General features: G+C 38.9%; 2 protein-coding genes across 4 annotated transcripts; one reads left to right on the forward strand and one right to left on the reverse strand.

The window, feature by feature from the left end:
• Positions 1-472: 472 nt before the first annotated feature.
• On the forward strand, positions 473-4,098 carry tnnt2d (troponin T2d, cardiac). Its single transcript, XM_068314153.1, has 10 exons — positions 473-710; positions 801-822; positions 895-952; positions 1,057-1,173; positions 1,250-1,327; positions 1,402-1,512; positions 2,496-2,608; positions 2,684-2,774; positions 2,985-3,022; positions 3,392-4,098. Exons 3-10 carry the CDS (start codon positions 899-901, stop codon positions 3,435-3,437), a joined length of 648 nt encoding a protein of 215 aa, XP_068170254.1. The 5' UTR covers positions 473-710; positions 801-822; positions 895-898; the 3' UTR covers positions 3,438-4,098.
• On the reverse strand, positions 3,713-12,133 carry dnm1l (dynamin 1-like). 3 transcript variants are annotated; one of them, XM_068314150.1, is made up of 19 exons: positions 11,929-12,133; positions 10,478-10,622; positions 9,138-9,184; positions 8,409-8,480; positions 8,180-8,266; positions 7,895-8,057; positions 7,634-7,754; positions 7,360-7,491; positions 7,041-7,247; positions 6,792-6,912; positions 6,554-6,709; positions 6,370-6,459; positions 6,202-6,294; positions 5,972-6,025; positions 5,808-5,879; positions 5,062-5,229; positions 4,810-4,919; positions 4,512-4,671; positions 3,713-4,184 (listed from the first exon to the last, which is right to left on the reverse strand). In XM_068314150.1, exons 1-19 carry the CDS (start codon positions 12,028-12,030, stop codon positions 4,128-4,130), a joined length of 2,157 nt encoding a protein of 718 aa, XP_068170251.1. In that variant the 5' UTR covers positions 12,031-12,133; the 3' UTR covers positions 3,713-4,127. The 3 variants fall into 3 exon arrangements, with proteins under 3 accessions (XP_068170251.1, XP_068170253.1, XP_068170252.1); XM_068314152.1 differs by having other exon boundaries at positions 10,478-10,617; positions 11,929-12,068; XM_068314151.1 differs by lacking the exon at positions 5,808-5,879.
• Positions 12,134-12,934: the final 801 nt, after the last annotated feature.

The following is a 12,934-nucleotide window of genomic DNA, read 5'->3' on the forward strand; positions in this document are numbered from 1 at the left end:
ACTGCCTACTAAGGTCACATTCATCATGTAGTAGAAATATATCCATGTCCCGTGTTTGAATTTGCTCAATGTAGAAGTTTTGATAAACTAGGACTTATATTATTTAACTCAAAATAAACAAAATAAAGCCACAATAAATGAAATAAAATACTCCATCATTCTCACTACTATCATTAAGTACAAATTTAAGTTTTTCAGATGACAATTTACCTTTTTTTAAATGTCCGTTTTGTATTTTTCCTCTTGTCATTTTTCTATAGGGAAATATTATTAGATTTATTTCACATAAATTACCATCCGTCAGAACTCTGTTTAATGATCTGATATATTTGCTCGTCTAAAAATAGGCTAATAGGAGCCCATTTTGCAGAGAACATCCATAACAAAATGTCTGACACAGAGGAAGTCATGGAGGAGGAGGAGGAGGTGGTGGTGGAGGAGGAAGAAGCTCAGTAAGTATTTCATTTTCTGTATTTTTATTTTTTTGTTACTAAAAGTCAATGTCAATTTGATTTCTCAAGCTATTAATGTTTTCACTTTCATAAATTCTTTGTCGACACTGCTGTTATTCTAAAGAGAGGAGGACGGTAAGAAACTTCAATCTGTCATTGCTGTTGACTGAATTCACGTACGTATAGAAATTTTTAGTTGATACAACCTTATATTAATCATTAATTGTTCCTGATCACCAGCACAAGAGGAGGCGACAGGTGAGACTATTTTAATTTTTTTACTAAATATCCTTCCTCCTTGCTTGTCAGTCAATTTTTAAGGACTGCAATTCATTTGCTTTGTTCCAGATGAGTCAAAGCCCAAGCCAAAGTAAGTCTATAGGTCTTATTTAATCAATAAATTATGGCAGATTTAGTAAAAATAAAATATCTGCTTCCACAGGTTTATGACAAATATCAGCGCCCCAAAGATCCCGGATGGGGAAAAAGTGGATTTTGATGTGGGTTGATCACATAAAACTCTCTTTTCTGATAGAAACATCTCTTAGATGAGCTCAATTCTAATACTATCTGACTCTAATCGCGTTAAAATTTATTTTGGCAGGACATCCACAGGAAGCGACAAGAAAAAGATCTTTCTGAGCTGCAGTCTCTGATTGAAGCTCACTTCATCCAAAGGAAGAAAGAAGAAGAGGAGCTCATCGCTCTTGTTAACAGAATTGTGAGCGTTGATAAAAGGGGAATCATATTTATTGAGTGGATAAAATCACCATGAACACTCTTATTTCTTTGAATAGGAGAAACGTCGAGCTGAGAGAGCAGAACAGCAAAGGATCCGAACAGAGATGGAGAAGGAGAGGCAGGCCAGACTGGCGGTATGTTCTTGTGCATTTTCACATTACATCTCACCAGACTGGACCTCTAACTGAAGAATCTGTGTTGCATACAGGAAGAAAAAGAGAGGAAGGAGCAGGAGGAACAGCGCAAGAAGTTTGATGAAGATGCCAAGAAGAAGAAGGTCCTCTCAAACATGACTCAGCAGTACAGTGCAGGACAAAAGGTCATTCAACTCTTCAATACTTTTACTTGTACACTAATATTTAAATGTAAAATCCAGTAAAGGTGAGTCAGTTTTATTCATGAAACCCAAAATCACAAATTGTAAAGCTACAGTTTACCAAATATCTCATACATTATAAAATATAAGAATCCAGAAGATCTTCATCTATACCATGATCACCTGGAGGATGACAGGCCAATAATAAATATTGATGACAAAAAGATAGCGATACACATAGTTAAGCTATGATTAAGTTAATAATAACCCATAATAAAGACAACAGCAAGTCAGCAGGCTCAGATTGATCATGCCAGCATGTCAATGTTTGACAGAGAGGTCACAATATTCATAGTGAATATGAGAAGGTAAGGACATCAAATCTGCTAGCATTCTAACTTTGCAAGAAGCAAAAGTTTTCACTGAACCTGGTAGGAACAAACCATCACACAAAAAAAGAGAAACTTTGACCTGATGCTGGTGTAAATAATTTCTCAAATTCATCTTAATGGACAGTGACTACATATCTTGGCTACCCAAGCAAGAAGTTCAATGGGAACAAATAATGGTTTTTAGGTTCCAGCAAGGATATCCACAAGGAAATTAAAATGCACTTCTTGAACTTGTGACTGAATGTGGATTCTCAGTTGAGAATCCATGAAGTAGATGCTGAGAAAACAGTAGGGTTCAGTCAACTTGCTGCAGATGCTTTGGGAAAGTCACCAACGGGAAAGTCAGATGACCCCCAGAACCAGTAGGACTCATCCTCTGGGGGCCATGAATATCTGTTGTGTCCCAGATATTTAAGTCTGGACTGAAGTGTTTCATCAACTAACCGGTTTCCACTCTTTCATGCCACTATGGCTAAAACCGTGTTGTTCATAGGATACTAATTGTATTGCACTACTAGTGATAATGATGAATGCTTATGTTTTTTGATTCTGTAACATTGATATATGTGTATCTCCTTTATTTAACCAACACAGAATGAAAACAGACGAGGAGCCAAGAAACAAACTGAGAGGGAGAAAAAAAGGAAGATCCTGGCTGATCGCCGGAAGCCTCTCAATATTGATCATCTGAATGAGGAAAAGCTGAAGTATGGCATCACTGTGCAGGGTTTTACTTTTGTACATATAAAGTTTTTTTTTAACCTCTGATTAATTGTTTGTAGGGAGAAGGCTACTGAGCTGTGCAATTGGCTGATGGAGCTAGAGGCTGAGAAGTTTGATCTCAGTGAGAAACTCAAAAGACAGAAGTACGATGTAAGTCAATCAACACACAGACAAAAGCTTTAAGGCAAAGGCGGACCTTGTCCAATGGAAATCACATCAACACAGAAATTAATATTAATGCATTCCACCTTAAATTGCATGTACATGTGGCGATGGCAGACCTGGTGATACTTAAAAGGGTTAAAGTACTATTTTTGACATTTAGTTTTTAAAATATTAAATCGTTTTATGTCCTTACAGATTAATCAGCTTCTTGCAAGAGTCCAAGACCACCAGAGGTGAGTGTACAAACCAATGTCAATTAAAAAGGATGCAGTTTAATTTTTCTGACATTGACTGTAACATTAAACTTTTCCATTATGACAATGAATTTTAAATACCGAGTCAGGCTTTATTACAGACATGTGGATGCATAGATTAGCAAGTCAATTGACTAGTGTTGGAATGTTTGTTGTTTCTGTAATAATGCAATGACAACTGGCTGTACAATCAATGATTTTACTTTAAGAGAGTCACTCATTCCGTTTTGAATGTTCTTTATTTTTAATCATCTATATTATAACAAAGCACGTCCATCCCTGACTGACTGATTTTTCTGCAAATGAATGACCTTCCTTTGTGCTTCTGCTTTTCTTGCACCCTTTCAGCGCCAAAGGTCGTGGCAAGGGAAAGATGGGCGGCCGGCTGAGGTAAAGGAGCAGCAAGGGACAGGGATGAGGCAAACAGTGACATCTGTCTTTGGGTTACGAGTCGACTGTGTGTGCATTCATTGTTCTGTTGAGTTACATGTCAAAATGTCATGGTGTCAAAACAATAAACTGGTCATCTCTTCCACTCTCTCTTTATCTGTAAACCCAGACAGGTTGTCTGTAGCTGACACAGCTACACACATTTAGACAGAAACAGCAGCTCAGTGAATGTAGTGCATCTTTGTTGAATAAAACATATAAGGACATGGACAAATATGGCTGTCATAGAAACAACTTTAGTATCTGCAGAAAAACAATGTGTGTATAGCAATAACTAGTGCAGTATAGTTTGCCAATAGCTAACAACGTAACAAATGAGCTAAAAAACAACATCTACGTGTTGAAATGTGGTTTTATTATTATTTCTATCTTCAGTTCAAGCGTTGCATGACAGCATCTTTGTATTCCTTTGATTACATATGAAAAATGCAATAATCTACAGCAGAATGTGATGGTGTCACCCTCCATTAAATCCAAGTCAGAACTCAAGATCAGAACTATGCCTCGATATACACACATCCACACCAGTGTGTTAAGTTGCTCTCTTCAGTGGGCTGAGGTGGCGCAAGAGTCAGCAGGGATTTGGGGGGTCCGAGAGGATGAGGGTCCATGTGAGGGGATGAGAATGCTTCCCTCACCACATGTGGGTTTCTCTGATCTCTGCTATCACTTGACTGGCTTTTTGCAATGCCTGGAAAGCAGAAATTGTAATTACTACAACACATTTTCATATTGAAAACACACATTTTTGGGGCACTTTGAAGGCAGCAGGTAAATCAGGTACTTCCTGAAAAGAGCAGGTCAGGACATGAGGAAAAACTGCCTTTCACCATAAATATCTCTCTGTAAAAAAGCTTTGAAACGTGTTACCAGAGATGTGTTGCAAATAGTTCTTGTTCCGACGGTGTGATCTCAAAAAATTAACGGTCCGTTTAAAAAACACATCTGACGAGGCATTGACTGATCAGTGCTGGATGCTGTGTTTACCATCCACGGTGAAACGTGATGAATCTCTTACCTTGAGCATGTCAGCAGCCTCGCTGCGCCTCTGAGCCATGTCCTCAGACTCTGTCAGCAGGTCGTCCAGTAGAGACGTCTTGTATAACTGACCCACCAGCTCGCTCTGCAGGCAGTCCTTCACATGATTCACCAGGAAGTGCATCACCGCCTTCGGTACACTGAGGTCAACCAACAGTAATAGAGGGGGTAGATGAGGAAAAGACAAGAGATGGGAGCGAAGCACACAAAAATCATGTTAACATTTTTAAAAATGATTAGATGACAGATGAAAGATGAAATATCAAGAGTATGCAAACCTGTCCTGTATGTTCTTCCTAACAATGAGGAAGTACGACTTGATTAGTCTCTCAATAACCTCGCAGTCCCTCTGCTCCCGAGCAGACAGCTTCCTGGATACTGGAACCGGCTGGCGAAGAAGGAGGAAGAAAATGTGTTTTGTTATGAATATGTGATTGAACTAAGAACCAAAATGGATACCAAGTAACAACAAAGGCACGGATGAAGATCTCTTAAACCACATCAACATATTTATTGATGGGAAGACCCACCACATCAAGCAGGTTGACAGCATGACCCTTATGTGGGCTCGAGGGGACATGATTATGGGTCCTGTCAACAGCGGTGCCGTCCTCTCCTCTCCTTAACATGCCCCTCCAGCTCCCCGTCCCACTTTCTGTTTGTTCTCCAGAGGAGCTCTGAGAGCCACTGGATGCTGCCTAAAGGGGAGGGAGAAAGGATTGAGCAGGGGTCCAGGGTTTTACTCAAGGCTTAATGCTTAATCACCACAAGGGTGGAAATATTTGATGTGCAGACAAAATTAGGAATGTAGATAAATCAACCAAAAACCAAAATGCACTCAGACATCATGCGAAAGGTTCATCTGACACAAGGACGTTGTCCAACAGAAAATACTGACAGGTAGATTTAGCATTAGAGGATATTACAGAAATTTATATGGTAGAGACTGTGCTGTACTTCAGTACAATACAGATTAGCCGTCGCTACCAAAGCTAGGAAAGGTTGTCTATTTTTAAAATTGGATTGGATATGCCAAACGGTCTGGGGTTGTGCTTCTTCTGTCAGAGAAACCAGAATGCAGCAAACAAACAGAGAAAGGGTTATTATCAGTGGACGTCAATGGCCAGATCATCTACGTATAAAGGGTAAAAACTACCCTTTCAACACATTGCTTTGTGGGACCCTGAACACAAACACCTGCTGCAACTGAGGTTTTAGAAATACACAGAAATGGGCAGAGGTCAGATGTGGCAGGCAGTGACAGAACAACACAAACCTTGGTGACCTCGCCCTCAAAGGCTGGAGGCTCAGAAGGGGGCAGAGACGGCCCACCTGGGCCTTTAATAGACTAGAGGAAGACAATGTAAGGAATATATAGACTCATTATTTAGTGACGCTGGACCGGCTTCTTAGATGTAGCAGAAAATGTGAGTGGACTACCTTGTCTCTGGGAACAGCAGCAGGGAGGTCTCTCATTCTGTTCCGTCTCTGCTCCTAATCAACAAGAAGTTTGATGACAACTTCTGTCACACTCAATGTTTCTCAAGATTCCAATAATACTGTTTTATTAGATGTTTTTAATAGCACAGTAATATGAACAGTGCTCATAGAGTATGCATTTGAACAGTTAAAGGATGTCGGCCTCTAACTGTAAAAGGCTCATCTCTTACTTCCATGTTATTGTTCATGAGGCCACAGGCATCGGCGAAGTCTGGGTGTTTGGTGTTGATGTACGCCAGTTCAATGGCGACCAGGTTGTGAACCTGAAGACAAAATCAGACAAGTTATTAATCAGTAAATAAAGATCACGGTGGTTTCTAGCCAGAGCTGGTTCTGACCATGTCATTGGTGACAGGGAGCCTTTTCCTGAGTAACGAGGTGACCACTTCCACTATGGCGTCATGGAGTTTTGGAAACCTCAGCAACTCCTGCAATGATGAACAATAATCAATATTATTTTCATAATATTTACTGCACACTTTTCTGTGTGCTTTCATTTTTAATATTACACATATGTGTCACCTGTGTGCTGTAGTTACTGCAGTGCTGGATAATCCTCTGCATTTCTTCATGAACCAGCTCCACACAGCGCAGACTGGGCTCCTCTAGACGTTTGACTTGCCGCTTCACCAGCAATTCAAAGGAAACCTCTGGAACAAATAAAGCTGGTCTCGGGCCCTGTGGAATACATTTAAATCATAAGTTTTTGAAAAAGATTTATTTAAGGCAGATTTTCTAACACGAATAAGCAGCAACACACCGTTGCATTTCTGATTGCCGTGAGCACATCGATGGTTGTCAGTCCCCCAAGAGGATCGACTGACTCCAGTGTTCGACCAAACGTTTCATGGAATATGTAACAAATTCTTGCTCCTCCACATCTAGAAAGAGAAACACAAACTTTGTTTCATATAAAGGCAGATTTTGGCTCAAGTTGTTTGCAAAGACAGGTTTTGACACAAGCACCCTCTAGTGGTGTACAAAGCCAGTTCAGAGACGTGTGACTCACAGTTCAGCTGTCTCAATATACTTGGCCGTGCCCTCAATGGTGCGACAGTACTCTGCAGCAAACTTGGTGATGAGTTGCAGCAGCGTGGCGCTTTTGTCATTGACGGGTTCACCATAACTGTTGAGTAAAGACTGGTACTGGGCTGCCAGTACATTGATCCTCGTCTTCAGCTCGGGTAGACAGTCTCTGATGTGGTGCATGAGTAACCTGTGAGAATTTGATTTGAAAACAAAGATAATGATATAGGGTCAGGTTAAAAAAACCCCCGCCTACATTAATGTTTAAAGATTAAATTGATAGAGGAATTTAAAACCCATACCTGTTCAATGTTCTGGCCAGATATTTGTTTCCATTTCTGTTCGCAAGAGAGGGGTACTTCTTTTGCAAGAACGAATGTTCATCACGTAGAGCATCTGTCACTAATTTCTTTTTGTTGATATCCAACTGACTTCTAAAAAATACATACAAAAAAAATTATGTAGTTGATCTTACTTTTTCTTTTTACAAATACTCTCCAGTTCAAGCCGTGGCTACATCATCTTTTCCTTCCTTCCTAATTAGCTCATTAAAGTGGCGCAGAAGTGGTGACTTACCTGTTAACCACTCCAATGATGCCCAGTTTGACTGGAATGACCCTGCCCATTAGCACATCCATGGCGTCTGTCCCTGCATCCATCAGATCCAGCTTGGTCACCACAGCTAATGTCCTCCGGCCTGAACACAGAGACACACGCACACTGGGCTACAGAAAAACAATCCTTGGCTCTGGAAATGCTTTTAAAATGTGAAAAACGAATGCTTACGTTGATGACAACAAAGAAAAACTTAAATAAACAATAAAGATGGTCTCTTACCATCAATGTCGACCTCCCGCGCCACTTTAAGAGCTTCTGAAGTTGCCATGTCTGTATTGGCAGCAGTAACTGCCAGGATGATGGAGTTGGGGTTAGAGATGTACTTGAAGATCAATTCTCTGATCTGGATCTCTATATCTTTGGGCTGATCTCCCACAGGAACCTGTTTAAACAAACAGACACATCACCAACACAAGTTGAGATTTATCTGAAGGGTAGTTTACATGTCATTATAGAGCATTGATATGTATGTCTGACAGAGCAGATAAAGGAAACCTATCTCACCTTTGTAATGCCTGGGAGGTCCACCAACGTGAGGTTCACAACGTGTGGTGAGAAGATTTTTAAGTGAATTGGTTCATCACTAATACCCTACAAAAATAGAGAATGAACAGCTTATCACATACACTTTAAGGTGACACAGGGTATCAGCTAGACACTCACTTTATTCCAGTTTCCTGGAATCAATAACTACTGACAATCCCCTTTTAATGACCATAATTATCATACCTACCTTGTTATTCCCAGTAATTCTTTCTGTTTCTGTTTCAATTTCTTGCATGATCTCATTAAAGTCTGTGTAGATCTGAAAGAGCAATTTAAACATGAAAGGATGAGACTCCAAGATATTATCAACAAACAAGCAGAAATAACAAATTTTTCCATATCCAAAAACTTCGTGACTGACTGAGTTTGTGTTGGACTGTAATACTTAAAAGATGGATTAAATGAATGCATTAATTATGGATGCGCTACTATGTTAGATCAAAGCCAGTGAGGGAGACAGTTTAGATATGAAATGGCATCACATTCACACACTTAAGACAGATGAACTGCTAAACCGCATGAGGCATAAAAATAAAGCATAATCTGGATCAATTTCAAATAAACAGTTCCTGAAAAAGCAAGTTCACAGTCATAAGGCTATCAGCACCTAATAAGGGATTCTTTGTTCAGATACAGGGATGTTTGTGGAGCTCAAAAGGCACAAAGCAACATTTGAGGACTTTTACCTCATAGTCAGATAAATAGGTTTCATAACCGAGAGGATTGGTACATGATTGCATTACAAATAACAAGCGCTGATGTTGCAAATATAACCGATGTTTAATCTGTAAATGTCAGTGACTCAAGAGGGAAGAAACACATTTTATGATCAGAGATATTTTATCAACATGTTATGTGCAGTTTAGCAGTACTTTGTCTGGCAAATAGTATGAAGAAAAGACGAGGATAACTGCACCTTGTTTTTGGTGTGTAGGAATTTGCCCCATTCCTCCCCATCAATGCCTGTAGACACAAAGTAGAAAACAGATGTTTTTGTTACCACAAGAAAAGATGTGGCCCTTAGGTCCCTGCTATTATAAGTATCATTATGTCTCATGGGAGGATTTCTCTTCTGGAAAAGATGGGATGGAAAAACTCCTCTGGGAAATGCGTCACAGCAGAAAATAAATGGAACCCAATAAAAGCTCATGAAACATGCATTTTGAGAAACTTAAGACTTCTTTCAGACACAAAGCAAATATTTTAGCTGCAATATCCAACATTGCAACAACAAGGAAAAAAAATCACAAATAAACAGAAGCTAGTATTGGAGGAGCTTGAGGAAGTACTGAAATAAAAATAAAGATCTGGTAACTTTTAATATATATAACTAATGAAAATATAATTTGCAACAAAAATATGCAAATTTTCTGTCTACCTTCAAATTAAAAGCCCAAGGAGGGGGGCAGGATTTGAACTGAATGAAGTGAAGCCACATGGTATTGGGGAGGTTATTTAATATATAAACATAATGAAGTAAAGGACAAAGAAAAGGAGACCTCTGTAAAGTCGCCCATTTTTCTTGATTTCTGTGGTTGGGGAGAGAAGACAGGAGACAAAGGTGTTAGCCTAGCTATCTGCAGCTCTCTGTAGCAATGCAGAGTCACTCTGAGGCCAGCACCAGAGGACAGCACTGAATAAATGCAAGATGTTGGCAAACCTGTCCGTAACACTATCAAATCTCTCATGGTAAAACATTTTGCATGTGGCCCACAAGATCTGGAATATTATATCGATCAAGAACAAACTTGGATGTGGGGCAGATTTTACATTGATTTCATTGTGCCATTTATGTCTAAGGTAGGCATTATAAGATTTGTTAAATTAGTTTATCAAAAATTAAGTAGTTGACCCTAACCAACAAAAATAACCTGGTTCCAGATACTGATCCATACTTCAATGTGTGTGTGTGTGTGTGTGTGTGTGTGTGTGTGTATGTGTGTGTATCCATCCATCCATTGTGTTCTAGACAGGACGATCACAATCACAGGGAGAACATGAAAACTCCAAAAAGGAACTGAACCCAAAACGTTGCTGTGAGGCAGTAATGCACTGCACCACTGTGCTGCCTATATGTGCATCATACATTAACCATATTGGATCTCCTAAATAACAAAACTCGATAATCAACCACTGGTTAATGTCAACACAGAATAATCAATCAAAATAATCAAGACTAAACAGTTTACTTTCAGGAAAAGATTGATATGGAACAATAATGTCACAGATGAATAATAGGGGTGACTGTAATGTTACCATTCTCTTCACCGGTTCTCCTCCGGTCCTCTGGGTCGATGTGTACCAGCTGTAGGATAAGAGGCCGACGTGTGACGATGCCAGTGCCACGTGGCAGGATATCCTTTCCAACCAGGCTCTCTAAAACAGAACTCTTCCCACTACTCTGGAACAAGAAATTCATAAACAACTTAATAAATGGGGAGAATGGAGTGTGACAAGAAGAGTCGGACCTTCTGTTGGACCACTGCAGACAAGACACATTAATTTGCTGTTGACTGTATTTGACGCCACCTCTTTGTGTCTTACTTCACAGCTATAAGTTCTTAATTTCGGAAGGGAATGGTCGGAATCCATTTCAGAAAATCATAATGGGTCTACATAGTTTTTGGCTTGAAGGTTAGTATTTTCAAATGATACAGGAGCTAGCACTACACTGATGCAACCAGGAACACACGTTTAGCTTTCTGATTAACTGACTTTGATAGACTGCCACCCAATGAGATCTGGTAAATTAAAATACATCAAGTATCTTACATGACTAGCAGATTTGTCTTTGATTTTCTAATGCTATTTTCCTAAGTAAGAGATAAGGGCTAAAAATGTAATCAATTATTTTCTCGGTAGCAGTCAGCCTACTGTTGTTTTGACTGACACAGCTATGTCTATTTATAGACCTGACAGGAACCAGTAATTGGTTTCTGGAATCAGGTCTCTGTTACAGTTGTCCTCAACCTTGGGTGTGAGTATATCTGGATCAAACCTGCCATTTAAAACCAATTAGTCTGTACTAAACAAACAGTCAGTGGACAAGGCCAAACTGTATGAGACAAGAAAGGAGTTAATTCCACTTTATGAGAACAGAAAGTTCGTGATATTTTTGAGTTCAGATTGTAATACTAACAGATATTTGAATTATATAATTCCCTCAATTTCAGGATCAAAAAGAAAACACAAGTACAAATTTAAGAGCAATGTAAAACAGATCCGTCGTAATAGACAGGAATGGCAGTGGCTAAGAATACAAAACAAACTAAATCGCCAAATAATTATCTCAGAGTGTGAATGGAAAGTTTCTTCATTTTAAGAATCAAATGTTTTACGTTGCGTTTTATTCTACTGGTGTGTTTAAATGTATGTGCCCTGGTGTTTTATTCTACTGGTGTGTTTAAATGTATGTGCCCTGGTGTTTTATTCTACTGGTGTGTTTAAATGTATGTGCCCTGGTAAGCCAAAACATTGACAGGTTTAGTTTAAGTTACGCTTCATGTGGCTAATGTTACCCTTAGCTCCTAAGTTCATAAAATTACGTAGAGACACATTTTGTGTAAAATCACCACAAGTATTTTTATAACTATGCAAAAGTCACAGAAAAACTAATGTAGTTGTGGGAAGACGTAAAAATAAGAAGTTTTCGCTGGCTAACTAGCCTTGAAGCTAGCCTTGAAGCTATAGAAAGTGACGTTTCTCACCTGAGTTCCAACAACAACTATCTGCGGAAGTTGAATTATATCGGCGCCGACCGTGTTAAAGACATCTTGCAGCTTGTTTATGACAGGTATGAGGGCCTCCATGAGCTCCGATACAAATACGGACCTGTCAACTATTAAAATTTCTTTACACCGCCACACACAGCCACAAAGTCATTCAATGTCCCACAGCTAAAAGCTACCTCCGTCTTTGATCCGACAGGAAACTGCTCCAGTTGTTGCGTCAGGTTGAATCATGGGAGATTGAGTCCTTTGAAAGTCTGAGCATTTAGATTGATTATTAATGAACTACGTGAAATCGAAGTGAAGTTATTTATCAATAAAAAGAAAGAGTAGCAGGATGAGAAGTGAAAATTACGTATAAAAGTGCAAATAAGTAAACAACATGTCTTGCTTTACTAAGTACAGTTAGATGGTTTGCCTAGAAAGACTGATTAGGATATTTGTTGTAAATTTAAAATATGAATACAAACCACATATACTTAAATGCTATAAAGTACTGTAATCACGAAAGTTTTTTTTCTATGAAATATGTATACAAACACATTTCACATGCAGGCATAAGCGTCCTGTTGGGTATGTCTGTTAAAGCGCTTTTAAATGCCTGCTGACGTGATCAAGCACTTTATAAATAAACTTTGAGTGATTAATTGATTGATGAGAATAAAGGTTAAAACCTCAATTTAGTCTTTACTAGTTGTGCATTTTGTTTATAACGAAGTGCACAACTTTGTTATAAACAAAGCCAGAAAGTGAAAAAAACTATACTTATTGAACACAATTAGTCGACACTAAACAGGAGTCAATTTGCTACTGTGACCTCGATGAATGAGAATCTATACCAACGCGTCTCTACTACTCTACTGAATTTGTAGACATATTTTATTATTCAAATCTGGAAGTGAAATTAAAAGATTTTCATATTCTCTTAAATATCAAAACATATCATGTTGCACATAGCAGTGTAAACCTGTATCTATGTATTTGT

Source organism: Antennarius striatus, chromosome 4, assembly GCF_040054535.1.
Source record: "Antennarius striatus isolate MH-2024 chromosome 4, ASM4005453v1, whole genome shotgun sequence".
Classification (NCBI taxonomy): Eukaryota; Metazoa; Chordata; class Actinopteri; order Lophiiformes; family Antennariidae; genus Antennarius; species Antennarius striatus.

Excerpts from the sequence above, each read along its gene's own strand:
- dnm1l (XM_068314150.1), bottom strand. The coding sequence starts at position 12,030 with ATGGAGGCCCTCATACCTGTCATAAACAAGCTGCAAGATGTCTTTAAC. Across the intron at positions 8,058-8,179 it reads ACCTCCCAGGCATTACAAAG|GTTCCTGTGGGAGATCAGCC; the intron begins GTGAGATAGGTT and ends TTGTTTAAACAG. Across the intron at positions 6,710-6,791 it reads CGGCAATCAGAAATGCAACG|GGCCCGAGACCAGCTTTATT; the intron begins GTGTGTTGCTGC and ends TGTATTCCACAG.
- tnnt2d (XM_068314153.1), top strand. The coding sequence starts at position 899 with ATGACAAATATCAGCGCCCCAAAGATCCCGGATGGGGAAAAAGTGGAT. Across the intron at positions 1,513-2,495 it reads AGTACAGTGCAGGACAAAAG|AATGAAAACAGACGAGGAGC; the intron begins GTCATTCAACTC and ends TAACCAACACAG. Across the intron at positions 3,023-3,391 it reads AGAGTCCAAGACCACCAGAG|CGCCAAAGGTCGTGGCAAGG; the intron begins GTGAGTGTACAA and ends GCACCCTTTCAG.